The sequence below is a fragment of the Anser anser genome (assembly GCF_964211835.1).
Source record: "Anser anser genome assembly, chromosome: 3".
Lineage (NCBI taxonomy): Eukaryota > Metazoa > Chordata > Aves > Anseriformes > Anatidae > Anser > Anser anser.
In genome coordinates this window covers 87,573,973-87,591,231 of record NC_139722.1, presented here as the reverse complement: position 1 = coordinate 87,591,231, position 17,259 = coordinate 87,573,973, and the positions used below count along the sequence as shown (strand labels likewise).

At 38.9% G+C, this 17,259-nt stretch overlaps 1 protein-coding gene across 2 annotated transcripts in view; it reads left to right on the top strand.

Annotated features, from left to right (window-relative positions):
- Window positions 1-17,259, top strand: part of HEATR5B (HEAT repeat containing 5B) — a 55,973-nt gene that overhangs the window by 127 nt on the left and 38,587 nt on the right. The window contains exons 1-17 of one of the 2 annotated variants that reach the window (XM_083831393.1): window positions 1,346-1,614; window positions 2,580-2,745; window positions 3,256-3,467; window positions 4,953-5,061; window positions 6,130-6,279; window positions 6,791-6,962; window positions 7,333-7,490; window positions 8,517-8,766; window positions 10,411-10,566; window positions 11,377-11,627; window positions 12,036-12,147; window positions 13,356-13,508; window positions 13,783-13,882; window positions 14,522-14,631; window positions 15,170-15,333; window positions 16,316-16,491; window positions 17,040-17,145. In XM_083831393.1, the coding sequence (XP_083687519.1) occupies window positions 2,620-2,745; window positions 3,256-3,467; window positions 4,953-5,061; window positions 6,130-6,279; window positions 6,791-6,962; window positions 7,333-7,490; window positions 8,517-8,766; window positions 10,411-10,566; window positions 11,377-11,627; window positions 12,036-12,147; window positions 13,356-13,508; window positions 13,783-13,882; window positions 14,522-14,631; window positions 15,170-15,333; window positions 16,316-16,491; window positions 17,040-17,145 (2,505 nt within the window). In that variant the 5' untranslated portion in view covers window positions 1,346-1,614; window positions 2,580-2,619. Of the gene's footprint in view, window positions 1-1,345; window positions 1,615-2,579; window positions 2,746-3,255; window positions 3,468-4,952; window positions 5,062-6,129; window positions 6,280-6,790; window positions 6,963-7,332; window positions 7,491-8,516; window positions 8,767-10,410; window positions 10,567-11,376; window positions 11,628-12,035; window positions 12,148-13,355; window positions 13,509-13,782; window positions 13,883-14,521; window positions 14,632-15,169; window positions 15,334-16,315; window positions 16,492-17,039; window positions 17,146-17,259 lie in introns of those variants that run through there. The other variant, XM_083831392.1, reaches the window with a different exon arrangement.

The window sequence follows — 17,259 nt, the reverse complement described above, 5'->3', positions numbered from 1 at the left end:
GTGAGGGGCCCGGGCCGGGGCCGGGGCCGGGGCCGGGGCGGTTGCAGCGGCCCCGCTCGGGGCTCGCTGCGCCGGGGGCTGGGCGGAGCGGGGTGCCCTGGCACGGCGGCCCGCAGGCCCGGTTGTCCCGGGAGAGCCCCGGCTTGGGGCTGAGCGCTTCTCGGCGGGGCTTTCTGGCACGGCTGGGGGGGGGGGGGGGGCGTTAATCCCTGCCTTGCTTCGGCGTAGCTGAGCCCCGGGGGAGGTAACGGTGTGCGCGGTGCCCCCTGCGCGGTGGGTGGAAGATGGTGGGCAGGCTTGGGTGGGCTCGGGAGCGAGGCTCTGGTCGTCGCAGGTGGCCTGGGGAGAGCCCAGCTGAGGGCTTCGAGGCCCTTCAGCCCCCTGAATGCCCTGTAATTCGTCCTGCGTCGGATCCTGTGCGCCTGGGTGGCACGGCTGAGTGTGTGCATGTGTGCAGGTTGGGGAGCTAGAGCTTATGGTCCCTAAATCCAGCAGGTGAAGAGAGAAGGGAATGTGTGGATGACGGATTCAGGACTCTAAAGGCCAGGGGAAGACCAAAACTTTTGGCTGGGGAGGAAAAGGAGCAAGGAGCTGTGCTGTCAGACTGGGCCGTGCGCCTCTGGGCAGCCCTCAGGACAGCCTTAGTGCCGCTGCCGTTCACTGAGCTTCTCTCTGCTCTCCTTTCAAGGTGTTTTGGGCAACCTCTGTGTACCTTAGTGATAGGCAAGACCTTTGAATTCTTCGTAACATTTTAAAAAAATTAATAATCCAATAAAAGTGCTTCGGGGTATCAGCGGGAGGGCAGAACGTGCTTCTGTACGTGGTTGTTCCACCTTTGCTGATCTGCCCCTGGTGATGTAAGTAATGCAAAACACCACGAAATACGGTACCAAGGAGCAGGGAGCCAGGTTGGTGTTACAGATACCGTGCTGTGCTAGTTCCTAAGGATTCGGTGCGCACAGGTGAATTTAGAACCCCATTACGGTGGTGGTATTGGTATGTCACCCTTCACTACTGTCTAATGGGGGGCTGATTTAAAAACGCATCAAGTGATTTAATTTAATTCACTTCATTTCACTTTAAGAATTTGTTGGGTTTGACCTCAAACAAGGAAGCAGGGGAGAGCACAGTAAACACCCTGAGAGTAGGGGCAGAGCGGTGCAGCTGTAGGAAGATAGCTGTGGGGAGGCACGGTACTGCTTGTTTGATTTGCTTTTCCTGTTCTACCTGAGAGCCGAGTTTCGGCATCGCTAAACTCAGCTTTTGGGTTTGGTGTGATGATTGCTGTTTGTTTGTTGTTTTTTATTTTTGGGAGGGGGGGAGGGGTATTTTTGCAGAAGATGGTTGACTTTGTTGGCTTTGTTTTTATTTTGTTTTTTAGATATTTTTTCCCCCCATCAGTTCTGCATTAAACAGCTCTGCTTGCTTAAATGTAGTTTGCTGAAAGTGATGTTGTCTGCAGAGTGCTTGCTCACGCCAGTGGTGTGCTTTTGGTAGTGCTTTTCTGCTGCCCCACGGTCCGTGAGCAGGGTCTGAGTGTTGGATCTGTGGTACTTTGCCTGCCGGGGAGGCGTGCAGTCCTTTGGCTGCTGCCTGTGCTCCAGGCCGCCGCAGGTAAGGCTGGCTGGGTTTCAGAGGGCATGTTTGTCCACCCTGTAAAGCAAGGCCAGGGGGCTCTGGGGAGTCTTAGATCAGTGATCCCAAATGCTGTCACTGTTCCTGCCTCTCCCAGATTTGTGAGGGCTGGGAAATCCTATTAATATCCTTCCCACCCCTTGCTCTTCTTCTTCCAGTTAAATATTTTGGGTTGTCCTAGAATTTCAGCTGCGAAACTGCGTTAGGCCACAGAGTTATGTCTGTTGTGCGATTTTGCTGACTAACGTGTTGGTAGGTTATCCTGTAATGTTTAGTGATACATTCTAAACCAGCACAGAAGAGTCTTATTTCTAGAAAACATGTGTTTCTGTGTTCCTTAATGTGATGCTGCTGATTGCATATGTCGCTTCTGTAGCTGCGTTGTGCTCTGGGACTATGGTAGAGTGCAAGCCTTGTGCTGTGCTATTTCTGTGGAGCCCACACTTTGTGTCTCGGGGCATGCACACATTCTTCAGAAAAGAGAATCATTCGCTTGCTCCTGAAAGGAAAAGATGCTGATTCTGCACTAGTGCTTGTAAGGGGCTCGTCTCTTTCTCACCTTGTCTGTTGAAGATGTTGAGGAGGTGTCCAGGTTCCTGTTTCAGCTTCAGGAATGGGGTCAAGAGTCTTGATTAGGGACAGTTCTTACTCTGTTTCGTGTGAGAGGAGACAGTGAGATGACTCCTTTAGCTCTTTTGTGTTGCTTTTTTTTCTGTTTAGGCAGGGACTTTGGTGTATTTTTCTTGGCTCAGAATTTGTACCTTTTAGTTGTCTGTAGGTGCTCTTTTTACTGTTAGCAGCTCTGATCCGTGAAGTACTGATGAGTGTACTTGGTTGTAAAGCCAATGTCATCTGATGTATGTCATCTTCATATTTTCATGTGATTTTCAAAGCTCTGTATTGTTCTACTATACTTCATACTAATACTACAATTTTTATTTCAGAGTCACTACAATCTATGATAAAAGCAGAATTTAACCAGTAATGGAGCTGGCTCATAGTTTGTTGCTGAATGAGGAAGCGTTAGCACAGATCACAGAAGCAAAGAGGCCCGTCTTTATCTTTGAGTGGTTAAGATTTTTGGATAAAGTGCTGGTAGCTGCTAACAAGGTAAGTGTTGTTTTTTTTTTCATTTTTCTAAAACATGTATTAATTTTATCATAGGGCAAGCTAATAGATGATATTTAGATCAATACTGTCTGATTCCAGATTCAGTCTCTGTTTTAGTTTGTTGCTTTTAAGTGTTTAATTGTAGGCAGTCAGAGTGACTCTCTTGCATAAACCATTTAGTTTGATTTCTGTTCTAAAGTGTCATAAATGTTTGGAAGGTGAAACCTTCCCTTCTGGTGTAGGGATTCTTGATGGTAACGAGGATTAAAAGATGCTCTGTGCAAGTAATACTGTAATTTTAGTAAGTCATTTAAAGAATGCAAAAATTACTTAAAATAACGACCAATTCTGATCATTTAGTGTCTGTCTCTGCTATTACTGGGCGTATCTCAAGCCTCTGTGAATTATGGAGAGGTGGGAGTGGTATAAGGTTTACTTCAGTCTCTTGTGTTTTTTGCTGGGTGTTGTTTGAAATAAGACTTACTGTGTTAATTTTTGGTCCGTTAACAGACAGACGTCAAGGAAAAGCAGAAGAAACTAGTAGAACAGCTAACAGGACTCATCAGCAGTTCCCCAGGGCCACCTACGCGAAAACTGCTAGCAAAAAATCTTGCTGCTCTCTACAGCATTGGAGACACGTTTACTGTTTTTCAGACACTTGACAAGTGTAATGACATCATCAAGAGCAAAGATGACACGGCAGCCTACCTGCCCACAAAACTGTGCGTTCAGTATTACTGGGGAAAGGGGAGTGATTTTTAAGCAAAGTGGTCGTGGATATTACAGAAAAATCTGCCTGTATATGTGCATGTTTACTTCTGTTGTGCATGCTTTGGTGGAGTTTATATTTGATTGATGTAGCAGGAGAAAAAGAGCAATATTGAGGTTGTGGAGGGCAGGATTCGAGGGTGACAGATGCATTTCTGTCTGAAAGTTCGATGCTTTCCTCCAAGCAAAGGAGTATCTTATGTTTCTTCACGTGCTTATGCAGTGGAGAGGATGACAGTAATTATGCAACATATAAATAATGCAGTGAAGCAATTCCACCAGTTCTATTGGTGATTGAGCCCAGTACCCAATTTATGATGGAGCCCGTGGGTCGTCAAGCAGGAGCAATTGCCAAGAGAATTGTAACTAAGTGTAGAAGCTTCCCCCCACCTTGAGCATTGCTTGCTTCCATTCCCCTGTCGTAACGTACTGCTTAAGTCTCTCAGAGTCTGTACACTTGGATGTGGGCGTGCATGTATATGTGATCCAGTTTGTTTTCATGTATAGGAGCAGAGTCTCCCTGGTAGGAATCTGGTTAATGCCACAAACAACACCTGTTGAAACTGCTTTAGAGCCCCACCACCTGTGGGGTACCACATCGTATATTCACAGTGTCTAGCAAACCTCCATTTGGGCTGCCTTCAGGCATTGCCATAATGGGGTATAACAATAAAATTTGAAGTAGTCACCATTTGTGGTGATACTGTCCTTCTTTCATATGAAACTGTTGCAACTCTGCCAGGAACCTGTATAAGTAGGAAAGGCTTAGTGCTGGCACATGCTCACAAATTTACGCTACCTGTTTAAGTGATAATCAAGAAAGTCTTTTTTTTTTTTTTTTCCACTATATAGTTTCAAGCCTTAGTTTTTGATGTTTGTGTAGGAGACATGCCAGTTAAGCAGTAGGCTGTAATCAGTTTGTAACATAGTTTTGCAAAAAAAACCACCCTGAAATTCTTTTTTTTTTTTTTTTAAATCCTTATTTCTTCATAGTGAAAATCTGCATGTTTTCAGGGCTGTGTCTGTGACTGTCCTGGAGCAATTTGTATATCCAACTGCACTACACTGTTACTCAAAACTTGCTAATCAAAAATGTCCAGGAAAGGAAAAAAATGTACATAAGTGTTTTTGGATACAGTGATCTTCACAGTGTCCATAAATGTTATTGTGTTAGTACACTATAACTTATGTATCTGAAGTTCTTAGGCTTGAAAAAAAATCTCTCAGTATCTATGAAAATGTACCAAATATATCAGGGGGTGGGAAGTTTCTAGTTCACAACTTTGTTTACCAAGCACCTGTTAATAGAAGCACACAAAATCCTGATCTTGCTGAGATTTCAGCATATACTTGTCTTCTCCGGAATTTCTCACTCTGTGTGGATTATGTAGATCATGTAATAATACCCATTCAAATACATGTATGTCTTTTTTTCATAGGGCTGCTGTGGCATGTGTTGGAGCATTTTATGAAAAAATGGGCAGAATGTTGGGTAGTTCTTTTCCAGAAACAGTGAATAATCTCTTAAAATCTCTGAAAAGTGCAGAGGTAAGCTTTGAAATATTTTGTATTTGTGGTCTTGGTTCCATTTAGACTATTCTATGTAGAAAAATGCAAATTACTTGTATCAAGGTAAACATGTACATGGATTTGTTCTGCAGAGGGAGAGTTGAGAGTTTTGTTATATGCATATTATAGTAGTTGCTTTATTATGGCATCTGTAATTAAAATTGTGAGATGGTTGCATGTACCATTCGAAGTACTGCATTAGGTTTTCCACTTGTGTACCTTGCGTAAATGTTCAATTGTTTAAAAATTAGAAAGAAATACTTAAGTTTTTCAACAAAAATGTTATGCAGATTGTCAGCAGGATACATTCTGCCCTGAAAGGACTGTGTGCCATCATACTGAGAGAATGTGTTGCGGGTTGTCAGTGGGGCTGATACGACCGAAATAGCTCCGTTTCTTTTGAAATATATGACAGGTTGGAAAGGAGTGCTGATTGTGTAGATCTTGATTCCTGCTTGTCACGGAAAGTGTATATGCAGTAATAAACATGAGTAATCCCACTGCTGGAGATAAAGGGGGGACTTATAACAGTGCTGACTGTATCAAATAAGTCTGTATTTTCTCCTGACATTGGTTTTCTTCAACTGTGCCCTTGTATGCTCTGATATCTATATATACAGGTATAGATAAAAAATTTTTTGTGCCCTCCAACTGTAAGTACCTGCCTTTGTGCAGGTATGGTAAGAATCTGTTGACTGCTTGGGCTTCACGTTCTCTTATATCGTTTGCTTGGGGTTTTGTTTATTTGTTTGTTTTTCCTGAGGCTACAGCAGTTGGGACAGGACAGAAGCATCTTATTTAGGGTCAATTTGTTGGACTATTCAGCCTCTTCTTAATTTATGTGGCACTAGAAGCAGTTCTAGTAAGGTCACGTCTAATGCTTATTGCTATCTCAGACCAGCCAGGTAATGGTTGTACCAGACCTCAGTGAACTGTTAACAATGCTTACAAAAATATGCATGTACAGAAGTAGGAAACTGTGGAAACCTGGCACTTGATGTAAGTGCTGTGTCTGCATTTTTGCATAAATGCTTCTTATGTGTGCAGTCTCAGGGCCGCAGTGAAATCCTGATGAGTTTACAGAAAGTCTTAAACGGCCTTGGAGGAGCAGCAGCATCTTGTCACCGTGATATTTATAAGAATGCCCGGTCTCTGTTGACAGACAGATCTATGGCTGTACGATGTGCAGTGGCCAAGGTGGGTGTGTTTCTCCCCAGTTCTGGAAATTCTTTGTTCTGTGACTGTGAAGTGTCTGCATCTGAACTTTGACCTGTTGCCTATCATGGGAAACTTGACCATTACATGGTAAAGATAAGTCCTTACTGGTTAATACCGAAGGCTCAGACATTTGATTTACTGCTTCACGTGTACTGAGGCACAGTGGTATTGGCTTCCACACTTGATAGATAAATAATGAGAGAGTAAATTAACTGTGGGTCTCAGTAGGAGAGATTTTGAGTAACATAGTTGCTTTTTTTGTGTTTTCCTTTTACTTTTTTATTTGTGTCAACCTATTCCATGGTTATTCTGATTGTTCAGATAAGTTTGCAGTTAATTGGGAGTGTGGGGAAAAAAGTCGGTATATTCATATTAAAATACTTGCTTAATAAACCTGACAATTACAGCAATACCTAGAAAAAGGGTAAGAATAGTCTCTGTTGGTGCTCAGCAAGTTTTTTTTTGTTTTTTTTTTTCATTCCTCCTTCAGTGTCTGCTGGAACTACAAAATGAAGCGGTGTTTATGTGGACAGCTGAACTAGAGAATGTTGCAACGCTGTGCTTTAAAGCTCTGGAAAACTCAAACTATGGCGTGCGAGTTGCAGTGTCAAAGCTTTTGGGAACAGTCATGGCCACAGCACTGATACCAAAACAAGCAACAGGTATGTTCCTTCTGGATTCCATTTCCAAATGGACAAGCTGCATCTTTAGTGCCATGTTATGTGACAGTGTTGCATGATACATTGTTCTTCTAGTACATGGACATGTATGTAGTTGATTTGTTTGGTTTTATAAACTCTTAGCTTAAATGAAGTAAAGTGTTCAGATTCCCTGTTGTAGTTGGGGAAAAAAAAAAGTCAAGCTATCAAAATCATTTGGGAATAGTAGCTTATTTTGTAAGCCTAAAAAACAGCTGTTATCTGAAAAGTTGTCTAGATTTATGTTGCAAGACAGTTTTGAATTGGTAATAGAAATTTTGAGATGATTGCTTGTGTTTGGAACTTTAAATGATTGCTTTTCTCTTCGCAAAAGTGATGCGGCAGAATGTGAAGAGAGCTACACTTGAGGAAGTCTTGGAACTTATGGCCACTGGATTTCTGCGTGGAGGGTCTGGTTTCCTAAAGAGTGGTGGAGAGATGTTAAAAGTAGGAGGATCTGTCAATAGGGAAGTGCGAGTTGGTGTTACTCAGGTTTGTGATAACTTTTGTATTCTGTAGTATTTTAATATCTGTAGTATTTATTTTTTTTAAATTAAGTAACATTTGTACATTAACTGTAACCCTTTTAGGATTTATTTGTGGTCTTTATTTGTTTATAATAACTTGCAAGGCTAGTTTGGCTCACCTGGTTTGTGAGATGTATATACAGTGTCATTCCTCTAAGACACGTTATTCCCAATGATTCAAATATGTGCTTAGGAAAGCTTATTTGATTTGATCAGTGTGTTTTAGGTGGGATTAGCTTGTAAAAAAAAAAAAAAAAAAAAAAAATTGAAAAATTAGCATCTTAAAGACTGGCTCCCTATTTTCATTCTATTTCCTTTTAGACAGGGCATACTTCTGTCGTTTTGCATGTGCTGGTTCTCCTGGTTGCTGCGTCAAGTTTGCTGCCCTAGCTTGTTAAACTATGTTTCTTCTCTCCATCTGTCTTTTCTGAGTAGGTGAAATCTGAATACAGAAGCTCTCTTTTTCTAATAGAGAAAGGTAGCAGCAGCATAACCTCGAATTCAGGCATTCACAGTCTGACATGTATTTCAATATGCTGCAGTATCTTGACAGAATTCACATTATTTTAATCCTAGGGTATTTTGTGAAACCTTTTTATTTTTTTCAATCTTTTTCTAGGTGAACTTGCCAAAAATGCTCAGTCTTCATCATGAATTAAAACATGTTCATGTTGTTGCTATTTGCATTATTATTATTTAAAGACTTTTTTTAAGAAGAGACGTATTTAGAGCAGTGGACAGGCCTTGTCATCCAAAGAGGATTTTGCACTTCACAGTATACGTAGCAGTATTGGAGCTGCTCTTGGTACTGGGAGCAGTTTGGCTTCAAAGACTTGGCTGATGGGTTGATTCATCCTGCTTAGCCCTACTAAGGTTGCATATAACTGTCCATGGTATCACTGCTGTACTGCAATATGCATGGATATTACTTCAGTTGGTAGGCTCTTGTTTCTGTTTTAATTGGATCTGTATGTAACTTCTGAATTTGCAGGCCTATGTTGTCTTTGTTACAACATTAGGAGGTCAGTGGTTGGAGCGCAACTTTGCTACGTTTTTGTCCCATGTGCTTGATCTGGTCTCCCATCCTCGTGCAACTCAGACCCACGTGGAAGCAGTGTACTCTCGAAGATGTGTGTCCTTTATCCTGAGAGCAACTGTGGGCAGCTTACTGGGGGAGAAAGCACAGATTGCAGCTGCCAAAGATATATGTCAAGCTATTGGTAAACAAATGAAAGCAGTGGGTGAGAAACATTTTTTTTTTCTGTATTTGAGAGCGTTGAAAATCATTGTCGTTATCATCTCAACCCTTTTTCTTTCTCCTACTGCGAGAAGTAATTTTATTGCTATGGTAAAAGATAATTCATCTGCTTTCTGTTTGAAATTTGATATCCAAAATGTAACTTCTACTTAAAAGGTGACTGCGTAAAAGTGGCTTGTTATCTATCCTCTCTCTGATGGCTTTTGACATTGTATTTGCTTGGAATGCAAGATGGGGAACAAAAGCGTGTTTTTGCGATTAATCTTGGGATAGGTTGTATTGAAACTCGGGCAGAGTACTGCTGAAGAACCTGTAGGTCAGATAATGTCCTTGTATATCCCCTACTAATATCCATACTGATACCCAGTTGGATTTTATAGGTGACAAAGATGTAATCTGAAAACTGGAATTAGAGAGGATAAACATGGCCTCTTCAATATACAATCACTAAGAGGACTGACAATTAAAACTGTTGTCATTTGTTTCTTATGAAACAGTTAATTTGAGCTCGAGATTGAGAAGGGAAACTGGAATTGCACAACAGTGCATTTAGCAAATAACTTTTTTTTTTCTAATGCCAATATCTAATTTGTTCTTAAAATTGATGTGTAATGTGTGGAAATGCAAATGTGTTTGAAACTTTTGCAGATTATTCTCTTAACTGTTTTTTGATAGGGAAGGTATGTCTGAAGTTAATTGGAACTTTAATATTTATTGCAGTCGGAACCCTTTTACTCCCAGGAGGAAGTCTATCAGAAATGATAGTTCTGAGATAAAGCGGTTGCAAAAATTCCTCCTCCTGCCACCTGCTTATCAAAGTTAGAGAGAATTCCATTATGTTTTTGGATGATAGGATGACCTGCTTTTTTTTTTATCATTTCCAATGAATTTGATAAGTTAGAGGTATTTTTACTTGGTAATGATTGCTTCCCTTCATGTAAGGGGGACCTTTTGTTAAATTTGTCTTGTAGAAGATACATAAATTTTAAGCTGATACTGAAGTCCATTTTCTTAGAAGTGACAGTTGCAGCTTCCTTACCCATCAGGTAAGGAATCCCATCCCTTACTCTGTTGCTCCTGGGACATTGTGTAGGAGAAAAAAACGTGAAGTGAGATCTATGAAATTAATTGGATAGCTCTAAAATCACACCAATATTAAAAAAATTATCATAACCATTAATCATCTTATTTTTTTTTAAGTTTTATTCCATATATATGCAAGCAAATTCATATACAGAATCTAGATGTGACAAGATTGTGGTCTTAATTACTTCATCTGTAGGTGTGTGTGTGTACGTACATACAATACCCACATGCTGCATGTGGGTATACTTACTTTTGCTGTGTTACAGTATTAATCCTAGCTCTTAGTGCAATGCCATCCACAGCAACTTCTGGGCATGTGTTTTTCATGGACTCTAGATGATTGTGTTTGGCTGGTAGCTTTAAAACTTATTTTTCTTCAGAATGCATTTGCTTTGTGAGCTCATGCTACAGGCAAACTTGTGCTTTTATTTTAATATTTAGGGTTGATGTTAAAACTGTTTTCCCTTCCTATCTTGTATATGCTATATCCTGTATATGTGATTCATATGGTAGTTAAAGGAGATACTTTTCTTTTCTGCAGAAGCAGTTGTGAATGATGCTAACAGTGAAAATAAAGCAGGAGCTGCTGATATAGCTGCAAGCCAGCATGTAATGGTGTGTGCTCTTCAAGAACTGGGTAGTCTGGTTCAGAGTCTGAATGCCACTGCTTCTCCTCTTATTCAAGAACCATCTATTGGTATGCAGATAAACTTAAATAGGTCGAGATATTTGAGCACTGAATATGAAATATGTTTACAATCTAGTTAAATAGTAAACTAACATGTAAGAAAGAAATTAATTAAACTGCCATCCCGTGTAGTGCTCCCTATAGCTGAGTTTGTCCCGCTCTCTGTGTATACTACCCTAACTTTAGTTCAAGTTTGACAAAGTTTTAAGCAACTTTTTTGGTGGAAGTTCTGCCTGAAGGTCCTTTTCAGGATGAGTAAAATTGTAAAGTTGTGTTTTTAGCATCAATGAGTTTCCAATAATGGTATTAAAGGAAATCCTTTTTTTTTTACTGTATAAGGTCTGAAATATTTGCTTCTGGAAAGCTGTATTTCCTTGAGAGATTTTTTTTTTTTTTTTTAAACCTGAAGACTAGGGGCATTTTGTCAGGAGATGAAGCTGTGGATAGTCCCATTTGAAAAGCTTGTTATTTGACCTAAGTTGATCAGGGCTGGTGTGGGATTTTCTTCTTGCTTGTTTTAACATTTAACATTTCCACATTTGTAACGTGAGATTGTAGTCCTTATTTTTTTTCAGTTTGTGGATACCCATGTTTTTTCCAGTGGAACTTCAAGCTAATGCTAATAGCATTACACTATTAGCTAATGCTAATAATGCTTCTGGGTTTCCTTAAAGAAAAAGGCAAAGTTATAAAAACTCAAGTACTTCAGTTCTGGCATTCTTAACTTTCATGTTTCCTATCTAATATGGATACAGTTTGCGTGTCTACATATGTGAAAAAGCATATTGTAATTGTAAAACTATAAACTCTTTCCTGTAGGTCTGTTGGAGACGGTAACTTCAGTTCTTCTTCATCCCAGCATGGCTGCTCGACTTGCTGCCGCATGGTGTTTGCGGTGTGTGGCTGTGGCATTGCCTTTTCAGTTGACTCCGTTTCTAGATAGATGTGCAGAAAGACTCAACAATCTGAAGACCTCCCCTGAAGCTGTCAGTGGCTACAGTTTTGCAATGGCTGCTTTATTAGGTGGTGTGCATCAGTGTCCCTTAGGCATTCCTCATGCCAAAGGAAAGGTGAGATAATAAGCTTCAGGTGGGAGTGTACTAAGAGAGAGATTTTTTTTCAAGAAGTAATAGCTTTGCAAGATGTCTAACATAGTAACAAGTTAAAAGGTCATGAAATTGACCTTGTACCTAGCAAGAGCAATGGTCAGAGCACTTGTTTGTAGCATTTCAGTTATAATATTTACCAGCTTTTTTTTTTCATCCCTCTTTCAAATTTGCATTCTTGTTGGTCGTATTAATGAATAATTACTCAAGAGAATGTTACTGTCTGTATTGTCATATGCTAATTATCTGTATAAAATGTAATCTGCTCTTTATAGAAGATCAATTTAAATTTTACATGTGATTAGTAAGAGTGGATTTGTAGGAGTGGCTTAATTTTTTTTTTCTTTGAAATCCATTTTTATGACATTGCAGATGGTAGTTAGTATTGCTGAGGATCTGTTACGAACTGCTGCACAGAACAGCAGACTTTCCTTGCAACGGACTCAAGCTGGATGGCTTTTACTTGGAGCACTTATGACTTTAGGTTTGTAAAAACAGTTGTATTTTTTATTATGATGCTTGTCCAACGTTTCTGGTTATCCACTGCAGCAAATAGTTGCTACATATAATCAGTACAGTGTCTAGTACTAGAGTATTGATACCACTGGAAACAGAGTGTTAGTTCATTTATTTCAGCAGTGATGTTCACGATGCAGAGAATTGAAATGTTAGAGTTCATGTAAGCTGAAGGATAATAGAAGGTGACGTAACCTTCAAAAAAAATCTGCTCTGGTTATTTTTGCTTTGTTTCGGAAACCTAGCATTTAATCATTTTATGAAAAGTACTAATCAGTTCTGTAGTGCACAAGATGCAAACCGCAAATAAAATGTAATTAGCCTTTCAACAAATTGCAAGCATATCATGGATAAGCAATAATACTGATTAGGGATGTTAACAGTTTAAAAGCCATTCAGTTGTCTTTAAAAAAACAAAACAAAACAGCAACCTTATGTATGACTGTTTATATATACCATCACAGAAATGTTGGATGCTATATTTTGACAGGTTATAAAGTATTCCTGAATTTTGCAGCAATTATTTTTTTTTGTTTGTTTGTTTCTGGTTTTATAATAGCAAACGTGATAAAGCTTTGATATGTTCTTCAGTATCTTGATCTCTCCGCAAATGCCATTTATGTTTTGTATTCTCTACATCATCCCATTTTTGCCAACATTTTGCTAACAGTGTAGCAGTGTTTTGGTTGTCCTTCTCCAATATATTTGTAATGCACTTGCATTGGATTTTCTAGAGCTTTTTCAGAAGCTTTCTTTAAACTTGACTGGAAACTATATTTACAGTCAGTAACTGTCACTTTTTCTATCATATGAATAAGTTGCACTAGGCTAAAGAGCTTGCCTTCAAAACAGTAATATAAAAATAAGAATTAGAAGTCAGAATAAAAAGACAAGTGTCAGCAGTTACATACATGATTCAACGTATAGAATTGGCTAGTCCCTATTTTTAGTACTAATATCAACAAACAGACTTATCTTCACTGTTTGGAACACTTTTAGCCTACAAATGAGAGAACAGTGAAGAATAAAGGAGATTCAAGTAGGGAGCAGTAGGAAGAGAAGGGAAGTAAGAGAAAAATAGTTATAAGAAGAAATGCCTTCATGGCGGATTTTTTGTGCTTAGTTTAATAAAAATTTTTATTATACAGTCTTTTATTCATTTATTTTTATAAATAGGTCCTTCTGTTGTTCGATATCATCTCCCTAAGATGTTGCTGCTATGGCGAAATGTGTTTCCACGTTCTCTGAAGGAGTTGGAGGCAGAAAAGGCTAGAGGGGATTCTTTCACCTGGCAAGTAACGTTGGAAGGCCGTGCTGGAGCTCTGTGTGGTAAGAATTTGGAATTTCAAAATTTACAAGCACATGGTAAAACAGAACATGATCCCAAATATTATAGAGAAATCTGTCTTAGCTTCCCTTCTTTCTCTGAACATGAGTAAGACTTGTCAGATTTTCACCAGGGACCTGTTTTTGGTACGTAGTCTTACGAACATGTCACACATTGAATAAATATTTTTAATTGCTGCTTCTTTATATCCTCTTAGGATCTGTATGTTGCTTTATATTTGTCTGAGTAAAATTTTAAATTATATTTTGTTAATAGCTATGAGAAGTTTTGTTGCTCACTGTCCTGAGCTCCTTACTGAGGATGTGATCAGGAAGTTGATGACACCTATAGAATGTGCCATGACAATGATGTCGCAGTAAGTAGACAGTTTAAAAAAAAAAAATAGTGTATTTGCGTTATCTTTAGAAGCACATTGTGAGATAAAGAAATGGTCTTTTGAAAAAAAAAATATCACTATTGAGAGGAAGTTACCATTCTGTTCTTCTGCTGTTTCTGCTTTTTGTTCACGTTTATTTTTTCCCAGAGCTGAAATACTAGAACTACTTTGTTTTAATTCATGTTCCCAAATTTTTTTTCTTAACTGTGTTTTGGATTTTCAGTGAGCTTTTTTACTTCCAGGTTTGCTTCATGTTGAAAAGACGAGAAAGCTAAGTTACTGGTGTACTAGATGTTAATCAATAAATATACTTTTACAAAATGTAATAATGAAAGGATTTGCAATATTTTACAGAATAAAAGATAAAACACGGGTTGGGCTTTTTTTTGTTTGTTTGTTTTGTTTAAGCAGTAGTTTAAATTAAAAAAATAATTCTCAGAACTATTACTTCCAAGAATGTATTAGTTATTTGAGTAATGCTGAAGTAACTCCTCCAGAGTAGTTCTTTGAACATTGTTTTCCTTTTCTGACTAGAGGCATATCTTGTCAAAAGAAATAAGAAATACTCTTTTCATTAACTGCAGTGTTGCTGTCTGCCTCTCTTTTTTGATTCTGTAGCATTCCATCGGTAATTAAAGCACATGGAGCTCATCTGAAAGCTAGTGCAGCAATGGTCCGTTTAAGACTTTACGATATATTGGCTTTATTACCTCCAAAGACATATGAAGGTATGTATTTATTTTTTTTTGACAGTGATTGTTAAAGTAAAAATTGTACTTCTTTGAATGTTTTTTTGGTGATATCTTTATTTGACCTGTAATGTAGCACTAGGTGGCTGTGTAAAAAGTACACATCTGTCTTTTCCTAAAAGTTTAAAAAAGCAAATTGAGCCCAACCAGACAGATATCAAAGACTTCCACAGAACTGCAGTTTCAACAAAATATCTGTTTGTTTACTTAAATGTGCAAACATTTATTCATTATGTCCACACGATCATGTGGATGAGCAAGATTTTGCAGAATCTGGATTGTCATCCTGAGGGGGCTGGCCTGATCTATTGTTCAGGACACTGATAGGGGAACTGGGAGTCCTGGGTTCTGTTTGAGGCATTGCTCTTGCCTGTGGTATTGTCAGGTTTACCTCTGTCTGTTTGCTACTTGTAAAATCAAGGTAGTGGTACACACTCTGATTTGTAACTTCTGATCTGTAGCTGAAATGTTTTGGATAAAAAGTAATAATGATACTTTTTACTGTCCTATGTCTTAGGATCATTTAATGCACTTCTTCGTGAGTTGGTAGCAGAATTTACTTTGACAGACAACTCTGCTAATACAACCACATCACTCCTGAGGTCTCTTTGTCATTACGATGACAGTGTTCTTCTTGGCTCTTGGCTGCAGGAAACTGATCATAAGTCAATTGAAGACCAGGTAATATAAAAACAGAAGAATATTAATTAAAAAAAAGAAGCAAGTATTGCTATGGGAATCTCTTTTGATGAAGTTTTTCAGATAACCTACCAGTGTTGACATAATTACCTTTTTTTTTTATGGCTCCTGGAAACAAGTGCAGCACTGGGAACAATTCATTAATTCATTCACTGTGTTCTATAGACAAATAACTGTTCTGAGAATTGGCTGAACTGTGCCATCATAAACTTTTGCAACTCACCTTCTCAGAAATTTCCTGTGTGAGAAGGGGAGCTGAAAATGCTTCTTTTGCCACAGCCTATTTAATAATGTCAGGGTTTCTCAGAAGGCTTGGTCACGTTTTAGTTTTTAATCATATCAAAGTCTCAAGAGAAGTTTACTCTCTTTTCCAACCTTTTAAGAAGAATATAGAGCTACAAGACTCACATTTTGTTTCATGATGAGATAATGAAAAAGTTGTGAAAACAATTTTTTTTAAAGAAAGTAGTCAATTGATTAGATGTGTTTCCTGAAAGAATGATGGTTAGGAAGTATTTTCATGGTGATAGGAATGCTAGTAATCATAATACCATTTCTAAATTTTTCTGGGTAGAGAATCATTATGACCCATTGACCATTTAGTGTGCTGTATTGTAACTCAGTGCTCTGAGTGAATGAATAATCTTTTTTTTGAAATGTCAGTTTGTGGTCAGAAGCTCCTATGGGCATCAGAAATTATATGCATATCTGATTTCCATATCTTCTACCGGGAGTCATAGTTTGTGCACTTACCCAGATGCTAACTGCTTTTACCCTCAGAGATTTAACTGGCCCTGTAAATGCTAATGCGTGTGTGCATGGAGACACTGCAGTTGCTTTTAATTGTTTGTAAGGTAGTTTATTGTTCTTAGCTACTGCATATGTCTTTTGGTTATTTCTAGAAAAGATTTTTATTTGCAAAGGTATATTCAGAGGTGTTCACATATTATGTGGCATTTTGCAGCTTCAGCCTAACAGTGCATCTGGAAGTGGTGCTTTGGAGCATGATCCATCTTCTATTTATTTGCGTATCCCTGCTGGTGAAGCTGTACCCGGTCCCCTTCCTCTAGGAGTATCTGTCATCGATGCATCTGTGGCTCTCTTTGGTGTGGTTTTTCCTCATGTCTCTTACAAACATAGGTCAGTTTACATTTATATTCAATTTCAGAATTCAGTGGGATCTATACTGTTTTTAGCTATGGAAAAATCTGGCTGGGGAACTGCAGAGTAGCTACGTATGCAGGTTGTTCATTATACTCCTGTTCTTGGTATCTTTTAGGGAATGCTCCTCCCAGTAACACTTTACGGCATGAGGTTAAATGAGAAAAATAATAGGAACAGTAATAGGAACGTGGAGCCTAACATTGTTTTGAATGGTAGTGGAGAGGCAGCATTTTTCCAGTCTTGTCCTCATAGCTTTCTAGGTATACAGCCAAATGTATCAAATGTATTGCTTTCTCTTGGTGGTGTTTTCTCCAAAAGGGATGAATTAATCTAAAAGAATAATCAGCAAAGTGACATTCAAAATAACACTACCCTTCTGCCTAAGGTGAATACCTTCTGCAGCCCCTGAGGCACAAATTCTGTGACCCACCTTAAAAGGCCTTTTGGTTGTGCGCAGTCTTTACCAGCTGTGTTTTGGTTTGTATTTTGAAAGAATGTCACTTAAATTATGTTCTTTGTTTTAGATTACAGATGTTGGATCACTTTGCTGAATGTGTCAAGCAGGCTAAAGGTGTTCGACAGCAGGCTGTGCAGCTTAATATCTTTACTGCTGTTCTTAGTGCCTTGAAGGTAAAACTTGTGAACTTGTAGTAGATGCGAAAATTCAGCGGTTCGGGTCATAGACTTGTGTTCTGTACAAAAGGCTGTTAGAAGGACATTGCTGAGGTTAATACTTACACTTTT